Below are 21,659 nucleotides of genomic sequence, written 5' to 3' on the forward strand. Positions count from 1 at the left end.
ATGTATTTATGTTCCTTCATGTTTAAAAACTGTAAACTTTCTGGAGCAAGAACAGTATCTAGTGATTTTTTATAAATTAAGCCTTACCTCAGTGATCACATTAGGCATCTGAAAATGTTAAATAACAATAAAGTACAGGTGGACTCTCCAATGGCACATGTTTGAACTGCACAGGTCCCTCTGTACGTGACTTTTTAATTTTTACAGTACTGTAAATGTATTTTCTCTGCCTTATGAAAAGGTCAACACCTCAACCCCCTTGTTGTTCAAGTGTCAACTGTAAAGGAGATACAACTTATAGCTTTTGTTATTTTATAATTGTGATTAATGTACTCATCAGTACTCTTCTTGCAGATTAAGTACTTTCTGCTTTTTTCAGTTTTAATGTAAGCTGCCAACCAGGATTTACATTAAAATTAACATGGGAACTCTAAGGCCTCTCAACCCCTCTCCATCAGTGTTACCCATCAGTCTGAGGATTCGTAACAGAAGTGCACTCAGGCCACAACACAAGAACCACCACCATCAGTCTGGTCCTAGAGAAATCCCCTATCCCACAACCATTTAAAGTAAGAGATGGGTTCATTAAGTTCCATCGACTACCTCCAAATATCCTCAGAACCTAGTCTTTCATTTCCTTCTGACTAGAACTACTGTGTTTAGCCATTTAGACATTTTGTACCTGGGTTATTATGACAGCCTCTAGCTTCCCTCCCTGCTTTCAGTCTTACATTATGGCCAGAATGAACTCTACAAACACAAATCCCTTTGTTTTCCATACAGCTTAGAATTTTTCAGTACCTCCCTAATGGTCAAAGCACAAATTTCAAATTTCTTATCAAGGCATTATAAGACTTTTTAACAGATAATTTAGCAAGAATATAAAGGTCTTTAATATTTTAAGCCATCTCTCCTGCCATTTACTCACACAACAAATACTAACCACTTACTACATCTACATGTCATGAACTATTCTTTTTTTTTTTTTTAAAGATTTATTTGATAGAGAGAGCACTCACATGAGTGGGGGTGGGGGTGGGAAGGGCAGAGTTGAGAGGGAGAAGCAGACTCCCCACTGAGCAGGGAGCCAGACTCGGAGTTCATCCCAGGACCCTGAGATCATGACGAGAGCCAAAGGTAGATGCTTAACCGACTGAGACACCTGAGGTGCCCATCACAAACTATTCTAAGCATTTGGGTGTGTGTGTGTGTGTGTGTGTTTAAGTGAACAAAACAGATGATTGTGTGCATGTGCATGCACACACAGACATACCACCAAAGAACCAACTATGGATGTTTAAAAACTACATTAGGGCAAAGTTGGCAATAAATGTAAGTAAATTATATAGTATATTAGGAGGGATATGTCTATAAGAAAATACAAATATAGAAAGAAGTAAGTTGGCCAGGGTAGGCCTATTGGAAAAGTAGAATCTGAGGCAAAGGAGTGAAGAGGCAAGGAGTGAACCATGCAGTTATCTGCAGAAAGGATGTTTCACCTGGAAAAGAAAATCTGGTGTAAAGGCCCTAATATGGAAGTGTCTAGAGTGCTCATGACTGTTAGATCAGGGTGGTTAAAGCAGAGTAAGTGAAGGGGAGCAAGAGGAGCAGAGGTAAGGATGGGGAGAAGTGGGAAGGAGTAGGAGAGTGATCATGTAGATTCCTGCAGAGAACTCTAAGGACTCAAATTTTACTGTGAGTAATACAGGAAGCATTGCAAGTGACCTGTGAACAGAGGAATGGCATGACTTGACAGATTTTAGAAGAACTGCTCTGGCTACTGTGCTGCCAGTAGACTACAGTGGAGCACGGACAGAAGCAGGAATGCTGCTAGGAGGCTACTGCAGTGATTGAGGTGAGACGGAAGGGCAGATCATATGGGTGGTGCGAAATGGTCTGACTGTAGATGTGTAATATTTTGAAGATACAGTCAATATGAGTTTTCTGACATACTGGATGTAGGGTGTGAGAGAGGACTCAAGAATGTAACCAGGATTTTTGGACTGAGAAAACAGGAGAACAGAGTTTGTACTAACTCAGATGAGAAAGACCACTGGTAGAGCAAGTTTGAGGGGAAAGTCTGGGAGAATAGTTTTTCATGTATCTAAAATGCTTATTGGACATTCAACCAAGGTATTTAGATATATAAGTTTGGAGCTCAAAACAGAGTTCTAGGCTGGAGCTTCTGTTTGTTCTACCTCAAACAAATGCTGCATTCCAGGCTTGCAGAGCTACACAGAGGTCCCCAATATCTTCCTCAAGCCTTTATGCATGCATATGAAACTCACAGAATTATCATCTCCTCAATCACCCTGTTTCCTGAAGTCACTTAAGTAACTGAAATATGTAATGACGGTATACTCAAAAGGCTAAACAATTTTTGTATCTTCTGTGAGAAAGTAGCCATTTCATTAACACAACAGGCAACCAGAAATCTTTAGAAACCTTTAGAGAAAATTAGGACCACAAAAAATTAAAAAAAAAAAAAAAAAGATCTTGGCAAGCAGCTCAGCAACCAGATTTTGTATTTTCCAATTTAAGTAGTTATTTGAAAAAGTAAGTCTTCAAAAACACGCCTTGTATGATTGATTTTATAGGCTAAACACAAAGAGAGAAACCCCTCCTGCCCGTGTTCCAAAGTTATTTTCAGTTATAAAAAATTTTCATTTTGATTGTCATCCTTTTATTTGCCCTGGGGAGGCATTTAAATGAGAAGAATTATTGGACAAGAAAACAGTCTCTTTGTTTTGCTCCTGGGAGACACACTCTAATCTAATTGAGAAAGGGGGGAAATTAAAAAGATGATGCGACATCAGAGAGGATACAGCTCAAGCAGTCACTTTTTTTTTCTTTTTAAAAAAGATGTTTATTTATTTGAAAGAGAGTACGAGCATGGGGGTAGAGGGAGAGGGAGAGGGAGAGAGAATCTTTAGGCAGACTCCATGCTGACTGGGGAGCCTGACTCAGGGCTCAATCCCATGACCCTGGGGCCATGACCTGAGCCCAAATCAAGAGCTGCATGCCCAGGCACCCCTCAAGCAGCCACTTTTATCTGTGAGAACACTGATATCCAGAGAGGCTACTGAGACCATCTGAAGAATGTGTTCCCCATCATGAGCTCTGTCTAGCTATAATCCCCTAAAATATAAGTTCCACGAAGGCAGAGTGTTTTGTCTGTTTTGTCTGCTACTCTTTCACACAGTAAATGCTGACTGAATGAACAAATTTATAATTCTAAAGTACATGGGGTTGAAATACATTCAATATAAAGTATAAAACAAGGGGAGCCTGGCTGGCTTAGTCAATAGAGCATGAGACTCTTGATCTTAGGGCTATGAATTTAAGCCCCATAGGTGGTATAGAGTTACTTAAAATAAAAAAAAAAAATCAAAACACATTCTTTGGGGTTTAAAAAAAAAACCCAGCTCTTTGAAACTCATAAAATTTGGAGTATCAAGAATTTAAGATCATCATCTTCAAATATTAATTACAAAAGGTTAACCATGTACAACAGTCGGGAGAGGGAGGACCTTATGAGAAATCTCAAAGTAGAAAGTTTAGACAAAGTTCTCTGTAAATCAAGAGAAAAGGATGATATTCTAGCAACTAGCTTTATACTGTATAGTATTTTAGAAATGTTCATTATGGGAAAATTACAGCCTTTAAAAATAAAATAGTACAAATATCTTATTACATGTCTTTAGAGAATCAAGATCTATAAAGAGGACTAGAAAAAGAAGTATTAGAAGTTTGATTCCAGGTTATATTAAGAGAACAGCTTAAACATCCCAAATAAACTGCCCAGGTTCTCAAAGTTCCCTTGCCAAAGAAACTCTTACTTGGGTTTGTAGTTTGTTTGTTTTTAATTGAAGTATAACTGACATATTCGTTTCATGTATACAACATAATGACTTGAAACATACATACACTGCAAAATGATCACCACAATAAGTCTGGTTAATCTGTCACCACATTTACAATTTTCTTATTCTTATTGTGATGAGAACTTTTGAGAGCTTTTTTAAGATTTATTCATGAGATTTAAGATTTATTCATAAGATTTATTCATGAGATTTAAGATTTATTCATGAGAGACACACAGAGAGAGAGGCAGAGAGAAACAGGCTTCATGCAGGAAGCCTGATGTGGGACTCGATCCCGGGACTCCAGGATCATGCCCTGGGCCGAAGGCAGGCGCCAAACTGCTGAGCCCCCCAGGGATCCCGAGAGCTATTCTCTAAACGACTTTCAAATACATAAAACAATAATGTTAACTAGAGTCACCTACTGTACACTATATCCCCAAGACTTATTTATTTTATAGCTAGAAGTTTGTTCTTATTTTTAAAACCAAACAGCCTTTGAAGAAAAAACTTTCAACATAACTACTGTTTTCAGGCAGTTAATAAGCAATCTAATATATGTATTTCAAGCTCCCAAAGGAAATATCAGGTATTATTTTAAAGTTAAAAAACACCAACCTCTTTAATCGCATGTAGTTTTCACTGGCAGCAGGTCGGCATTCAGCTCTTTGTACCACAATTCCTTCCAATGAAAGTTTATCTTGAATGGAAAGAAAAAAATAATTGACAAATGTATTCAGAGATAACACTGATCATTTTCAAAATTTTACTTTGACATACTAACCACGGTAATAATGATTAGAATTAAACGTAGTAATAAAAATCAATAATAGTAAAAAAACAAAAGGAATACTTGTAAGTTTACAGTAGCATCATTAGTCAGAATAGAAAAAAAGCTTACTCCTGGCTAGTAAAAACTGAACTTGTCAGGCTTTGTTTACTGGGCTGTTGCAGCCCCTTGCCATTAACAACGTTTAGATACTTAACTCTTTCTTTTTCTTTTTTTTTTTTTTTTTTTAATTTATGATAGTCACAGAGAGAGAAAGAGAGAGAGGCAGAGACATAGGCAGAGAGAGAAGCAGGCTCCATGCACCGGGAGCCCGATGTGGGATTCGATCCCGGGTCTCCAGGATCGCGCCCTGGGCCAAAGGCAGGCGCCAAACCGCTGCGCCACCCAGGGATCCCTACTTAACTCTTTCTAAAGAGGGTGGCTAATGGAGCATAAAATCAAATTAAAGAAATTTGAAGGGTGTGGACGCTGTATCATCTTTGGTAGAGAAGTAACTTCTGAAAACCCAGCTAGTCTAAACCGCTAAAATCAAAGATAATATATACATGTATGAGTGGGTATATGCAGATATATGTAAGCAAATAAAATTCTAGAATATACTGTGACTAAAATAGCTAGCCTAGAAAATACTGTACACTGGGCAGGTCATTGTCTAGGCTATACTTTGTACCAGCTTTGCTTGCCAGTTGCTCTGACTTCTATTTTCTAGCAGATTTATTAACCTGAGTGTGTCCAAATTAGAGCTTTAACTGCTATGGATACTTGTCCAAACAGAAGGGCAATTTTTCCTACCATTAGTAAGAAATGTTATGGTGACCGTGACACAAAATTCAAGAGAAACCATAAAGGTGCATTTACTACATGACTATTAGGCACCAAACACTGTGGTAAAGTCACTTTACAGACCTTATTTTGATAGTACATATAGGACTATCCCATGATGGCACCAGCTCTCCTACAGTCTGGAACTGTAGAATTATGATTAGGAAGCTATGGTTCAGGGATGCCTGGGTGGCTCAGCGGTTTAGCGCCTGCCTTTAGCCCAGAGGTGTGATCCTGGAGTCTCGGGATTGAGTCCGGCATCAGGCTCCCTGCATGGAGCCTGCTTCTCCCTCTGCCTATGTCTTTGTCTCTCTCTGTGTGTCTCTCAATGAATAAATAAAAACTTAAAAAAAAAAAAAAAAGGATGCTATGGTTCAGTCTTAATTCCATGAGAATTCACCCAGGCTTTGAAGAGATTCAGGAAAATCCCTTGGCTCATCAGCAATGTATTTATGATTCATCTCTTTAGGGTAAATGACTTCATGCATTCCCTTAACATTAACTAAGTGCCTACTACATAAACGGCACCATCTATCTAAGCATTTGGAATCAAAGATGAGTAAGACATGGCAGCACTCTTTTTAAGAAGCATACAGTTTGCAAGGGGGGAATAAGCGGGCCAAAATGTAGAGTGCAGATAGTATCATGCCCACATGATTTACGTTAGAAAATCTTCCTTATGGTGACTTTTCTTGATTTTTGTCTTCAAACTCCAGGAGACTCCTTATTGTAGCCTCTAACTGTGAATGCATGTGAAATCCAATAGTTTAGGAATCCCTCAACGCAACACATGCAACCAATCTCAAGTACAGGCTATTGGATGTCTGGAAAAAAGAATGATGAGAAGCATGCCTATCTTATACCAAAATGCAAAAAGAAATAAAGCCATAATTATTTTATATTAGATTTAAAGGCCTAAAAATAATCTTAATTGATTTAGTAAGATTGGGATTAAAATTTGAATTTCTCAAATCTTATATTTGAGTTTGCCTTTTCACTGAAGCTGAAAGTTCTATCTAGAAAAGTTACTGTCATAACAATAGCAAGATTTGGGAAATTTCTACGTATAAAGTATCTTAAATGCATAAGAAAGTCCTCTAAAATCCTCATAAATTAATCCTTTTTAAAAAACAAAATAAACTTAGACTACCATACCATCCCTGAAAATAACTTACTTATGTATCCATGTGTTTTTTAATGTTGAATACTAAAAGAGCTATCTGTTAATAACATCTGTAAATGTTTCCCCACTTATATAAAGCAGTATCTACTTCAGGCAGAAAGGCTTAATTTAATTTTTAGTTAAAGGATTCTGCTATCAATGTTCTCCATAGAATACCTGAAAGAGTAAGAAGTATCCAAAGCATCTGCCCATATCAACTTGGCCACTACCCTCATCACTATTCTTCAATCAAGGTCACTCTTACAAAGCAGTAAAATTCACTTCTCCAAACCATAATTTTCTGTCCATCATATCCCCTTTCCAAACATAAAATAGCTTTCCGATGCTTCTCAAGTGAAAGAAAAGTCTTAATCACCAGCAATGAATTTTCCCACTGATTGGCTGCTCTTAAATAACACATCTCTGTTAGCTCATTCCCGTTCTCCTTCTAAATAAATTTTAAAAAGCCAATTTACTTATGATAAAGTCTACTAAGCAAGACTTAAAACCTTCACACACTTTTTAGAGCCTCATAGGAAAATGTTTTCATGTTCTTTCCACTAACCATGCTTCTTTTCTTCTTCAAAAGTTGCCTAAGATTTCAGGGGGAAAATATTAAATACTGTATTATATTTTAAAGGCATTTGGGAAAGAAAATAAAGGCATTTGAAAGCACCCACTTGCACAGCACTGCTGTTTATTACAGATCATATTAATTAATACGGGAACCCTTACTTAAAACCAGTTTGTTGGTCCAGTTTAAAAGATCATAAATACTTGAAACACATCAGGAATAACAAAGATAAACAGAACATAGTTCCTGTCCTTAAGGAGTACAGAGTCTTGTGTGGCCATTCAAATAATTCTGTGACATATATCCTTAAAAACTATTGAGGCCCCCCAAAGAGCTTTTATGTGGGTTTTTATCTATTCCTATTTATCATATTAGATACTAATACTAAGAAACATTTAGAAAAACAGAACTGAAAAGGGCAGAAAGGCTTGGTATTATTATGAATACTGGTTTTGATTTTCACAGACCCCTGGAAAAGGTCTCAGGAATCCCTCTACCCAAAAGTTTTCAGATCACATTTTGAGAGCTGCTGGTCTAGTAGGAAGCTATGATAGATATATAAATCATTATAATACACCAGAATCACTTTTAATAGGCCTCCACTTACCCCACTTAGAGATTACCAATGCTTTTAAACACAGTGACAGATGTCCACAGCTTGCCCATAGTGGGTAGTTAGGTTCATCTCTAGTACTCCCACACACTTCTGCTCTAACTATATTAGAACTTGTTTATGCTAGTTTTACTGTTAGTAATTATGCAATTTGATTATATATTATATAATACCATCAATTATGAGTATGGGGGAAGGAGATGTTTCTATGAAAATCAGGTTTAATACTTTGGCAAGACAATATAAAAGTAAATTGCTTTAAAAAACTACTGTCAAAGTAGGTACTGGAGAGCTAACAGGAGACTAGAAGAGAAACATCAAAGTTTAAAAGGATTCTGCATTCATGTTGTTTCAGTGTTTAAATCCTTGCTCCTGGGCAGCCTGGGTGGCTCAGCAGTTTAGCACCGCCTTGAGCCCAGGGCGTGATCCTGGGGACCCTGCACGGAGCCTGCTTCTTCCTCTGCCTGTGTCTCTGCCTCTCTCTTTCTCTCTCTCTGTGTCTCTCATGAATAAAAATAAAGTCTTTAAAAAAAAAAAAAATCCTTGCTCCTTTCTAAGAAGCCATAATTGTAAGTCTATATTATGGGTTGAATTTTCCCAAGAAAGAGAAAGCAGACGCTCTGTCAGCATATTATACTGAAACCAAAGGCCTTATCCTACATGCATACTGGTAGCTAAGTGTACATTTTAACTCTTAAGGTAAAATGTTTAAGGCAGTAGGAATGCATGTTAAATCATTTTCTGATTCTCTACTTTTGAATTTACCTGACAGACTACTGATCCTTCTCTATGGGCTGTGGGACTCTACTGCACAAAGACGAAGTTTTTAAGGGTTATAGGTGACACACACAGAGTACTGAGATTAACACACACACACACATACATGCCCCCACACACAAAGAGGTAATGTTTAGCTAAGGACCAAGAGAAGCTATGATAAAGCAATGTTTGTGCTGGATCTGAAAAATAGAATTCAGACAGGGAGGAGCGGCAGAAGGACACTGAGGGTGATGAGAACAGAGCGAACAATAGCTTTGGTCTCCTCCCTCTCTCTCTCCATGTACATGTCCCCCTTTCTATGATACTCACACTAAGGGACCAGTACCAGAACTGGATTCTGGGAAATATTCTAGAATCTTTTCTAAATCTTCTCTCTCCACCACCTTTTTTGCTAGGTCCATTTTCTTACTGGTTTGTGTTACTTGTAACCAAAAGACTCAATGCGTATGAACACACATCATTGGCAATAGAATTTTTATCTATAGCCTATTACTTGCAGAAAAAAACTGAGAAAAAATTTAAAGGGGAAGTATACAAAACATATACCATAAAAAATCTGAGATCTAGTTCCAATTCTCTTTCACTTAAAAAACTGACCTCCTAAAAAAAAACAAACAAAAAAAAAAACAAAAAACAAAAAAAAAAAACTGACCTCCTCTTCCAACTGGAGATGTTTTTATTATTTCATTAAGTGTTTATTTTGTTTGTACTTATACTTTCTAAAAGATTTAGATATAATTAGATTTTCTTTGAGGAGAAATTAGAAACTGTTTCTTGGAACAACAACAACAACATAGTGTCCAGAAACTTCTGCTCTAAGCTAGACCTTCTTGCTCTTTATCTCAACTGAGATAAACTATGCTGAAGAACTCAAGAAAAATGACTGACAGGCACTTTTTTACACGTGATAAGGGCAAGCCTTGTTGAAACAAATTACAGTAATAAGCAGGCAGGGAGGGAGTTATTAGCACTGGCATGTAATTAATGATGGCAGGTATGTTAGGAAGATGTTAGGCATCAGGAAGTTACAGGCATTCTTTTCCAAGGCCACTCTGGATCCAGTTCAATGTGGAGGACTTTAAGAGCACTTCTGGCTCCAGTTAACACACAGATAAGTGGGCTACGACCAAGACTTTGGACTATTCCTTATGACTTTTGAAGCTACTCTCTTGATTCTATTTATATCACACCTGTTATCTATCATCTGGAAAAGGACTGAAGAAAAAACACTTCTAAAGAGCAGGTGAATCTAAGAGGTAAGCCATTTTTAATATTTCTACTAGTTTCCAATCTTTTCATTTAAAATCTTTTCACGGAAATTTTTTGCCTGTGATTCACAGGGTAAGGCCTATCAATATATACTTAATATATATATACTTAACAAACCAGTTAGGCAAACTTGCAATCTCTACATTATTAAGAGGGCGATCCTTATTCTATTCAAATTTGTGAATCGATGTTCTAATATCTACAAAAAAAATTAGGAATTTAAGATCATGTCTAGTTTCAGTAAATCTACAGAGTTAAGAATTGATTATTCACCTCAAAAGTAACAAATGAGGGATCCCTGGGTGGCACAGCGGTTTGGCGCCTGCCTTTGGCCCAGGACGCGATCCTGGAGACCCAGGATCGAATCCCACATCGGGCTCCTGGTGCATGGAGCCTGCTTCTCCCTCTGCCTGTGTCTCTGCCTCTCTCTCTCTCTGTGACTATCATAAATAAATAAAAATTAAAAAAAAAAAAAGTAACAAATGAGCAATCATATAAATATTCCCCAAAGTTACCTATTTATATAATGTTTTCATAAAATATTCAAATTACAAATATGCCTAATACACGAAATTCCCAATTCTAACCAAATCCTGAAGCCGTATTTTAAGGACTAGACTTAAGATTTAGAAAACATCTCAACTTCCTCACTTATAGTTCTACTCTTCAACTATGGACTGGAAGAAAGAAGCCTGTATGTACCTTCCTATACAAGGGACACTGTATTGCTGATCAAAAAAGTATCTGTCCATGACAAGAATGGCTGCCCAGGAGTAGGAAGAAAAGTTTTTGGCTAAAGTACAAAATCAAAGATGGAAGCCTTGGGGGACACATGGGTGGCTCAATTGATAAAACATCTGACTCTTGATTTCGGCTCAGGTTATGATCTCAGGGTCATGAGATCAAGCCATGTCGGGCTTGGTGCTCAGCGGGGAGTCTGCTTATGATTCTCTTCCTCTCCCTTCACCCTCCCCCATGCTTACTCACTCACATTCTCTAATAATAAATAAATAAATCTTAAAAAAAAAAAAGAAAGAAAAGATGGAGGCCTTAAAGGCTCAAAGGAATGTGAACTGTTCTATCAGTCTACAGAAGCCATAACAGACTTTTTTTAAAGATTTTATTTATTTATTCATGAAAGACACACAGAAGAGAGAGAGAGAGAATGAGAGAGAGAGGCAGAGACACAGGCAGAGAGAGAAGCAGGCTCCATGTAGGGAACCTGACGTGGGACTTGATCCTGGGTCTCCAGGATCACACCCTGGGCTGAAGGCAGCGCTAAACTACTACTGAGCCACCCAGGCTGTTCCGTAACAGACTTTTTTTTTTTTTTTTCTTCCCGTAACAGACTTCTGATCAAAGAAATAACTTACTGAATGAGCTTCTTAAGAACAAATATTTTTCTGTTTTAATGTTTATAAAGCAAGTCCACAAGTTATTTATTGCTCCTCCTCTACTTCAGATTATGGTCTCCTTTATGATCATCATATAATTAGCCAACATAAAAACCTCTTTTAAAAAAATTATTTTTTTATTTATTCATGAGAGACAGAGAGAGAGAGAGAGAGAGAGAGAGAGGCAGAGACATAGGTAGAGGGAGAAGGCTCTCTGCAGGAAGCCTGATGTGGGACTCGATCCCGGAACTCCAGGATCATGCCCTGAGCCAAAGGCAGACACAACCGCTGAGCCACACAGGCATCCCTAAAAACCTCTTGAATACATGACATTTTGTATAAACAGACATAATCTCTAATCTCAAAGTTGCTTTCAAGAATAAGAGGCTGGATAAAACTCAGAAATGAAATACAGCTTTATAAAAAAAACATGAAGTAATGTTGTGCTGTAATAATAAATGAAAAGGGGCAGGAAAATCCTAATACCATAAGTTTATTTTAGTTAGACCTTCATCAAAGGGTGCAATTCAGTTTTGGCTGCTGCACTTGAAATTAGAGATAATTTAAAAACAATAGCAAAAGTGATTAAATGGATAAAAAAAAAAAAAAAAACAACAAACAAATCCTTCCAGGAAAGATTAAGTCTCCAACAGAACAGACTTTCACCATAATGCTCTATTATTATTAAATAGTACCAAACACTGTGCTGGATATGATGGGTGATACGAAGGAAGAAAAATACAAACTCTTACACTTAGAAAGACTGCAATATATAGTTGAGGAATAAAATATTAATGAAATACTTACAGATGATTCAAGGGCACATATTTTTAAATCAACTAAAATGATTCAAGTTTCATTAATTTCAGCTTCAGTAACTCCTGTTGTCTTCACTATGTTTAATTGGTAATAGTAGTATGCCATATACTAGTTCATTTTTTTTTTTTTAAGATTTTATGTATTTATTCATGAGAGACACAGAAAGAAAGGCAAAGGCAAAGACACAGGCAGAGGGAGAAGCAGGCTCCCTGTAGGGAGCCCGATGCGGGACTCAATCCCCAGGACTCTGGGATCACGACCCAGACACTCAACAACTGAGCCCCCAAGGCATCCCTATTAGTTCAGTTCTTTATGAATTTCAAGATACTTTACTAGTTAAGTAAGTATCCTCACAACTACAGGCTAGAAATTATGTCCCCATCATTAAGAATTCCTCTGGGATAAGTTCCCTTTCCTGAACTCATCCATTTCCTTAATATGGTGGTTCTTCAACTCTGTTTGATCATTAGAATTACCTGGGGAGCTTTTTATGAACTACTAGGCCCAAAGCCTATTCTAACTGGCTTGTGAGGACAAGAGATGGTGGTATTTTTATGTTAGTAGATAATTCTAATATGCAGTACTCAGTGTTTAAATCTGCTGCCCTAATATTGTTCCTCACCCCCAGGCCCCCTTTCTTCTTTTTCTTGTATCTCTACTAATCTTATTTTCTGGTGATATGAAGGTAGTAGCTTACAAAACAGCTCAAATATTTCATCAACTCTAAGACAGCATCAACCATAATATACATTATTTTATATGCCACTAAGACTTAACACTGCTATGATTTTAAGACCTACTCTGATTTCAGAAATGCTGGTTGTGAAAAAATGTGCAACATGAAAGAGTTCTCCATCCCTAATTTACGATCACTATACTCTCTAAGAAACTGCACTTGCTCAAATGAACCATCATATCCGATAGGCCTGCTGTTCAGGTCCCCTTCTCTTTCCTCCACACCATCTAATCAATAAAGACACAAGAGAATCTAAAGAGGATAACAGAAGGAATAGTGAGTGGTAGGGGACAGCATTTAGGAGCAGAGAATTTTTTGGTCATAGACTGCTTTTTCTTTTTTTACAGATTTATTTATTTATTTATTTATTTATTTATTTATTTGAGAGAGAGAGCATGCATAAGCAGGGGGAAAGGGTAGAGAAAGAGAGACAGAATCTTCAGCAGACTCCCCACTGAGCGAGGAGCATGATGTGGGGCTCCATCTCTTGATCATGAGATCATGACCTGAATCGAAATCAAGAGTCGAATGTTTAACTGACTGAGCCACCCAAGTGCCTCTGGTCACTGATTTCATAATAATATTACCTTTACAAGTTTTCAAAGTAATGTCCCTCATTTTGAGATTGTAGAGATTTTAAAAATATCTTCTTCCTAAAGAGAAGGCAAAACTGCATTTTGCCAAATAGCACTATGAAAATGAGTTCTATACAATAATATAATTTCAATGTTCATTTGATGGCTCATGAAAGTGCTTTGCTCATCTGGTTACAATAGAATTTTCCAGTGAATAATAATGCATAGGCTACACTTCAAAAAAGATAAAATTCATTTTAAAAAACTTAAATGACTTCTGCTTATGTAATTATAAAACACTGCTTTCCCTGAAATACCCATCTTCCATATTTAAAATACGAATTAATATGATTTGTAAATTGTTTTTAGAGTCATCTCCATAATTAATAAAAAGCAAAGAAATGTGGAATGGAATTTTGCTTCAAGTTCTCATTTAATCTGTCATTTTTATTTGTGCTCCTTTTAATACATAGTGCTTTATTCTTTTCTATAATTCTCAAATGAGTTTTGCCAATATGGGAAAGATTCCCAGGCTTCTCTCAAGACTCAGTTCAAACTTTCAATACAAAACATTCACAAATTTATTCATCTGACTAGAATTACCCATCCATATCACCTTCCTGCCAGAGGTTTATCCAGTGAGCCCTAGAAGGATTCATGCACTCTGCTTAGTTGGTTAGATACTGTGGCCAATCAACTCCATAAGGTAGGAGAGGTAGCATTTGTGTTAATACAATCCCAGTGCCAGACGACATCTAATGCAGATGACTTTATATTTCAAAACTAAACTTTCGGCATCAGAACAGAATTAGATTAACATGGAAAAATTCTTGATTCTTAAAGTGTTAATACATTACAGTAAAAATTTTTTTAATTTTCAATTAACTTTTTTTTTAAACACAGAGACTAAAGTAAAATGGTCATAGCTGAATATCAAAATAAATGTTTCTCCTATTAAATGCTATTTATAGGAGGCTAGGAAGAAGAGGTAAGGCACACATGAAAAAAGAGAAGCTTAGCTTATGAAAGCCATAGTTCAAGGCAAGAAGGCATCAGAGGACATGAAAGTAAGACGGCCAAGGGATTGCCAGATTTCGGAACATGAACAGATAAAGCTATCATCATGGAGTCAGGTAGCTGGGCATCAAATTCAAGTGGGACAGAAAGACACAGATCAATAAGCTTGAAAAAAATATGGGGAAATCTAAGGCAGAGACAGAGTGCCAGATTTAATAAGAAATTGACAGCAGTTGCACTAACTATAGTTACTTTTACTTTCTTTCTGAGGTAATGGGAACTAAATTTTTTTAAAAGGCAGAAAACACAGAGGTAAAATCAACCAAAAAGATCTGGTATAGGTGGAGACAGAAGCACAATGTTATTTTATTTTATTTTTTTAAAGATTTTACTTATTTATGAGAGAAAGAGAGAACATAAGTGGGGGGAAGAGCAGAGGGAGAGGGAGAAGCAGACTCCCTTGCTGAGCAGGGAACCCCATGCAGGGCTCAATCCTAAGACTCAGAGATCATGACCTGAGCCAAAGGCAGGTGCTTAACTGACTGAGCCACCTAGGCACCCCCAATGTCCTTACTTTATTTTTTTTAAAGATTTTATTTATTCATTCATGAGAGGTACAGAGAGAGAGAGAGAGAGAGATAGACATAGACAGAGAAGCAGGCTCCTCGTGGGGAACCGGATGCGGAACTTGATCCCCGGACCCGGGATCACGCCCTGAGACGAAGGCAGACACTCAACCACTGAGCCACCCAGGCGTCCTAAGCAATGTTTTTTTTTTTTAAATATATTTTTTTTCAATTTTTATTTATTTATGATAGTCACAGAGAGAGAGAGAGAGAGGCAGAGACACAGGCCGAGGGAGAAGCAGGCTCCATGCACCGGGAGCCCGATGTGGGATTCGATCCTGGGTCTCCAGGATCGCGCCCTGGGCCAAAGGCAGGCGCCAAACCGCTGCGCCACCCAGGGATCCCCCTAAGCAATGTTCTTATTTTAAAGGCAGCTCCTAAGACTTTCCTTAAAAAGGAGTATTTGAATTTCATGGAGGAGAGATATATTGAGCTTGGGGGGTGGGGGGGATTATAAAATTTTGTATCTTCCAACCAAGAAAGATACCTTCTTGGTGAGGTTCTACTTCCTTCCATGGCATATAAATGGAGCAAGCATATATTATGATGACATCCTGTGTCAATCATGGCAATGACAATGACCTCATTTTCCACCAGGAGCTGGTAGATAAGATGGAAACTCCTCCCACTGGCCTGGAATAAGTCCTGTCTAAAGCAGGTAGTGAAGGATTAGCATCATCATATTAGTGGAAGGTTTTGCTAGAATATAATTAGGCACTGGGCCTAACGGATATACTTACACCAAAAACCTAATAGTGGTACTGTTTAAATCTCAAAGTTGGCTAAAGTTCTCTTTTATATGTGTGATTACTGATGTTTAAGATAGAGATGCTGTAACTCTAATAAAGGTCTGGGATACTAAGTAGAAAACAGGGCCCCTAGCTTTAAAAACAAAACAAAACACACCAACCTTCTGCCTACAAAGGAGACAAAAATCCTCAAGTCTAGTGATCAAGTGGATCTAAGGATGCTAATTTTTGACATGTGGGTTAAGCCTTTTGTTAAAACCATTGAACTGATTAAGTGCAGTCTGTAACTACAGTTTATATCTGCAGCAAGGTGGAGAAAGATAATCATACCATGTTTCGCTTGGCATAGGTAATTAAGCACCATTTTTATAATTTTAGAGCTGTGTGGACCTGATTGACAATATCCAGGACAAGCTTTCCCCACCCTCCACCCACCCAAGCAGGCAAATACAAACCTAGAATAGAATAGAAAAAAGAAAACAGCCTAGCTTTCTCGTAAGGGGCAGGTGTTCCACAATAGGTAGCAATGATCAACAACCCCCTGCAACTTCTGTCAGATGCAATCATATTACTTTAAAGGGGATAATGTGGAAAAACAAGGATAAAATGCGGCCTACTGGGAGCCATTTTTCTTTTTTAAGACTGCAAGTTGGAGGCAGAGGGACACAAAAGAAAAGTGCTATGGATTCATATCAACTTCTAGTCAACACTAAGACAAAGCCTTTGTTACACTATTGTTGCCAGGCCACAGGGGGCAAACAAATCATACATGTCAGGTGTGCAGAAGCCAAGAACACCAGAGTGAAGCCTAGAGTAAAAAAAGGTGCGATCGAGGGTCAGAGGCCACACTGGGGAGGTTCAGAGTCTGTCAAGGAAGCCAGCAGAAACAAAGAACATGCATCAATGGTCTTAAAGACCAGGCAGCAGAAGCCAGAAGTGAGTTAGCAAATTTAAGGCAGCTCTGGAGTAATTACTGAAGAGGCAGCAGTCCAACCTGCAGTAGCCCTGCCTTACCTTCCCATCCTGGGAAAGCCCATCTTCTAGCAGCACTAGCTTTATTTCCCCACGAAGGCATCCACAAATGGGCCAAACAGGGTGTAAGGAAGAAGGTCTAGTATTACACCGTATTCTACTACATCACTTGATTTAAACATACAAACCTCCAGTTCCACCACTATACTACAGTCATATGTTCTATTGATTCTGACATTCCATAAAGTTCATTTAAAGAGGATAAGATCGGGATGCCTGGGTGGCTCAGTGATTGAGCATCTGCCTTTGGCTCAGGGTGTGATCCAGGATTGAGTTCCACATCGGGCTCCTTGCAGGGAGCCTGCTTCTCCTTCAGCCTGTGTCTCTGCCTCTCTCTCTCTCACTCTGTCTCTCATGAATGAATGAATGGATGAATGAATGAATGAATAAATAAATATCTTTTTTAAAAAATAAAGACAAGATCTATCAATGACACTTTTATGCCTTTGTTGATTCTGCTTATAACATGATACAGTGACTATAAACATATGAATCCCATGCATTTCCAAAGCCATACCAAAAAAATATATTTGATAGCTCTTAAAAAGTCAGATCCACAGAAAAAGACTTGATTCTAAAACAACAAAATCAACACACACATGAAATCGTTAAAATATAAGCATCAACTCTTCTTAAAAGGGATCCCTGGGGATCCCTGGGTGGCGCAGCGGTTTGGCGCCTGCCTTTGGCCCAGGGCGCGATCCTGGAGACCCAGGATCGAATCCCACATCGGGCTCCCGGTGCATGGAGCCTGCTTCTCCCTCTGCCTGTGTCTCTGCCTCTCTCTCTCTCTCTCTCTCTGTGACTATCATAAATAAAAAATAAAAAAAAAAAAAAAATAAAAAAATAAAAAAAATAAATAAATAAAAGGGATCCCTGGGTGGCGCAGCGGTTTGGCGCCTGCCTTTGGCCCAGGGTGTGATCCTGGAGACCCGGGATCGAATCCCACATCGGGCTCCTGGTGCATGGAGCCTGCTTCTCTCTCTGCCTGTGTCTCTGTCTCTCTCTCTGTGTGTGTAACTATCATAAATAAATAAAAAGATTTAAAAAAAAAAAAAACTCTTCTTAAAAGATGCAGGACTGAGAGAAAGGTTTAGTTCAAGTGTGGGCTTACCTCTAATAAGCTGCAAAGTTCTAGATAAAACACTAAATAAAAACTCTCTACAATGCTGGGCACCTGGGTGGCTCAGTGGTTGAGCATCTGCCTTTGGTTCAGGGCATGATCCCGGCGTCCTGGGATCGAGTTCTGCATCGGGCTCCCCTCAGGGAACCTGCTTCTCCCTCTGCCTGTGTCTCTGCCCCTCTCTCTGTGTCTCTCATGAATAAATAAATAAAATCTTAAAAAAAAAAACTCTCTAGAATGTAATTTTATTTTTGGTAAAATGAGGAGGTTGAATTTTATGGTTTCTAAGCAAAAACTCAGCTCTAAAAATGTTTATGCATTAGATTTCTAATCTTTTGACAATCTCAGTGATTAATGTTACCTGTCATAATTAAGGATATAATTCTTTATATCTGAAGAAAACCTAACATTGTTTAGAGAAAATACAAGATAAGCATTTTAAGAAGACTCCACTCCAATACTTCCACTAACATACAGTTGAGTAATTTAAAAATACCTTTAATATAATAGAAGTCAATTTAATATTAAATCTAATTCTGAGAATAATGTAGTTCCTCAGAAAAATTTAGCAGATAGACCAGTCAAATAATAGTGTACTGGGGAGAATGTTCACATTTCTTACCACTGGGCCTTTAAACTCTAGAAATTAAAGCTTAGATCTCTGAAATGCTTTGGAAGGCAAGTTACAAGGGAAGGAGGAAAAAAAAAAAAAAAACAAACAAAAGAAAGGGGAAAAACACCAGATTCAACACTGTGCCAGTTCCCAAGTTAAGAAAAGAAAAGAAAAGAAAAGAAAAGAAAAGAAAAGAAAAGAAAAGAAAAGAAAAGAAAAGAAAAGAAAAGAAAAGAAAGCTGTCTGGCCCTTATGAGCACGGGGGGGGGGGGGGGGGGGAACGACCCAATAACAATTTAAAAAACAGTGAAATTTACCATGACACTATTTTATAGCAATTATTCTTAATCTTTTATCTTTGGAAACACATGTATGCGTGTGTGAATGCGCACGCGCGCACACAGTTATAGTATTTTCTACAGCAGCCCAAGTCTTTGTTCAGCACTGGTGCAGGTTTAGGGTAAAACAAGCTTATGAATTTTCCATAGGAAATCTTTACCAAAATGAAATGTAAATGACTACTGAGAAGCCTGTATATTTGATGTTTTACCTTTAGGATAAAAAATAAAATAATAGAACCTTTTGTTAAAGGGCATTAAGAAAATTTCTTCTCACATGTTAAAAATCCCTAAATCAGAATCATACGCAAACTCAATTAAATTCAAGTGCAATGTCACAAATAACAGATTTAAACATTCTCATGTGGGTCTCTAAAAGGACTACACCACTGTGAAATGTGTGACTTTTTATAGGAGAAAAGATTCGATCCACCTACATCCTCTTTAGGTCCTGCTTATGATTTATTTTTTAAAAAATGGTATTAATTCAATATACATTACTCTCTAAAAGCTAACAATATTATTCAATATTAAGCCTGCCTGATTGAGCAATAACCTAAAAGACATTTAGAAATGGAGACACACTCAAACTTAGCTGGAGAATTAAACATTTGTAATTGCTTAACTGCTAAGAGGAAATTCAATTTATTTTGTGTAACTTTTATTACTTAAAAGGCTATACATGAAAATCTTTAAACAACGAATTCCTTCCCCGACACAGTTAAATGCAAATTATCCTCTTTTTTTTTCCCCATCTTACTCCAGAAAGCTCCCGCACACATAGCTGATACGCCACCTACTGCAAAACCGAGCTGACGGAGCAGGCGATGCTGCCAGCATTTCCATTCCATCACCAGGCTGGGGCTGAATAAAGGCGTGCTTGTGTGGTAGTGTTTCTTTTTTAAAAAATCTCAAAGCCAAGAAGAACAGGCTGAAATAGCATTTTCAAAAATGGAGCGTAAAATAAACAGAAGAGAAAAAGAAAAGGAGTATGAAGGGAAACACAACAGCTTGGAAGATGCTGACCAAGGAAAGAACTGCAAATCCACACTGATGACCCTCAACGTTGGTGGATATTTATACATTACTCAAAAACAAACACTGACCAAGTACCCAGACACTTTCCTTGAAGGTATAGTAAATGGAAAAATCCTCTGCCCGTTTGATGCTGATGGTCATTATTTCATAGACAGGGATGGACTCCTCTTCAGGCATGTCCTAAACTTCCTACGAAATGGAGAACTTCTACTGCCTGAAGGGTTTCGAGAAAATCAACTTCTTGCACAAGAAGCAGAATTCTTTCAGCTCAAGGGACTGGCGGAGGAAGTGAAATCCAGGTGGGAAAAAGAACAGCTAACACCCAGAGAGACTACTTTCTTGGAAATAACAGATAACCACGATCGCTCACAAGGACTGAGAATTTTCTGTAATGCTCCTGATTTCATATCAAAAATAAAATCTCGCATTGTTCTGGTGTCCAAAAGCAGGCTGGATGGATTTCCAGAGGAGTTTTCAATATCATCAAATATCATTCAATTTAAATACTTCATAAAGTCTGAAAATGGCACTCGACTTGTACTAAAGGAAGACAACACCTTTGTCTGTACCCTGGAAACTCTGAAGTTTGAGGCTATAATGATGGCCTTAAAGTGTGGTTTTAGACTGCTGACCAGCCTGGATTGTTCCAAAGGGTCAATCGTTCACAGCGATGCACTTCATTTTATCAAGTAATTACTTGTGTCACGAACAAAGGCAACAAGCATGCAGCCAGCAAGCTTCGGAAAACCACAGCATCAAAGGCATCCCAAATAACGTGCGTCGGGCCAGCTCTGTACTCAGAGCCCTGCTGCTAATCAATTACTGTGAGCTAACGGTATGTAAATTCTATCGCTAAAGATGTCCTTCTCAAGGGTGTTCCAGCTGACCAGACTCATATACTTAAAATGAAAACAATGATGTTCTATATATTGTAAATAAAGACTGAATGCTTTTGCTATTTGTTTATTTCTCCTGAAGCTATCTTTCAATCAGAATGTCTTGGGTACTTGCACAATGAACAAGCATGTACATTATCTGTCATTCATTTAAGTAAATGGTAATAAAATATGTTAAGGGGCTGTAAGATTTAATCCTTTCTACAAAACTACAGAGAAACTGAACTGGTAAAAATTAACTACTGAGAGCAAAAAAGATGTGCAGATGTACTAAGACAGAGCTATAGTGAAACCAAATGTAATTGTAAGAAGGTATTAAAGTTATTGATTTAATTTTAACAGCAGGCACCAAAAGCTTATTCACAGTTCCTGTATTTCATGCTAGAATTATAGCTGAATTGACATCTTGCTGAACATTCCTAGAAAACTGCTTGATGACAATAAAAAATAAATAAAAAGCACTATTAGCTTCTTTGCTTGTATTAATAATGATAATAAAAAGTTACATGTGTCACTTTCAAAACAAAGAGTACCACTTGATGATTTCACACAGTATTTATGCATTAATGTAGTCAACTGGCAGGCTATAGTAACCCTGGCTGGTCTTGCAAGTGACAAAAATCAGCAAATTCCTTTCTTTGCAGGCTGAGCTACAACACAGCATGGATAACTTAGCCCTAACATATTATGTGGTATCAAAATAATAAAGGAGTTCATTTTCAGAACCATCCTAAGTATCTATTCATTTTTCAAGCTCAAAAATATTACATGAGCGTCACTAAACATTATTCTTAATGAAGAACTGTATTCTTTTCACTATCTATTTTGAT

General features: G+C 37.7%; 2 protein-coding genes across 3 annotated transcripts in view; one reads left to right on the forward strand and one right to left on the reverse strand.

Annotated features, from left to right (window-relative positions):
- The window catches only part of GTF2F2 (general transcription factor IIF subunit 2), a 147,527-nt gene that overhangs the window by 53,876 nt on the left and 71,992 nt on the right, over positions 1-21,659 (reverse strand). The window contains exon 5 of the mRNA XM_025478242.2: positions 4,482-4,563. Coding sequence (XP_025334027.1) covers positions 4,482-4,563 — 82 coding nt within the window. The remainder of the gene's footprint in view (positions 1-4,481; positions 4,564-21,659) is intronic.
- On the forward strand, positions 1,807-21,290 carry KCTD4 (potassium channel tetramerization domain containing 4). 2 transcript variants are annotated; one of them, XM_035704576.2, is made up of 2 exons: positions 1,807-1,855; positions 19,661-21,290. In XM_035704576.2, exon 2 carries the CDS (start codon positions 19,847-19,849, stop codon positions 20,624-20,626), a length of 780 nt encoding a protein of 259 aa, XP_035560469.1. In that variant the 5' UTR covers positions 1,807-1,855; positions 19,661-19,846; the 3' UTR covers positions 20,627-21,290. The 2 variants fall into 2 exon arrangements, with proteins under 2 accessions (XP_035560469.1, XP_025334026.1); XM_025478241.3 differs by lacking the exon at positions 1,807-1,855 and adding an exon at positions 9,639-9,860.

The sequence above is a fragment of the Canis lupus genome, chromosome 22, assembly GCF_003254725.2.
Source record: "Canis lupus dingo isolate Sandy chromosome 22, ASM325472v2, whole genome shotgun sequence".
NCBI classification, from domain to species: domain Eukaryota; kingdom Metazoa; phylum Chordata; class Mammalia; order Carnivora; family Canidae; genus Canis; species Canis lupus.

Bases quoted from the DNA above. Each gene is read 5' to 3' on its own strand.
- KCTD4 (XM_035704576.2), top strand. From the start codon at position 19,847: ATGGAGCGTAAAATAAACAGAAGAGAAAAAGAAAAGGAGTATGAAGGG.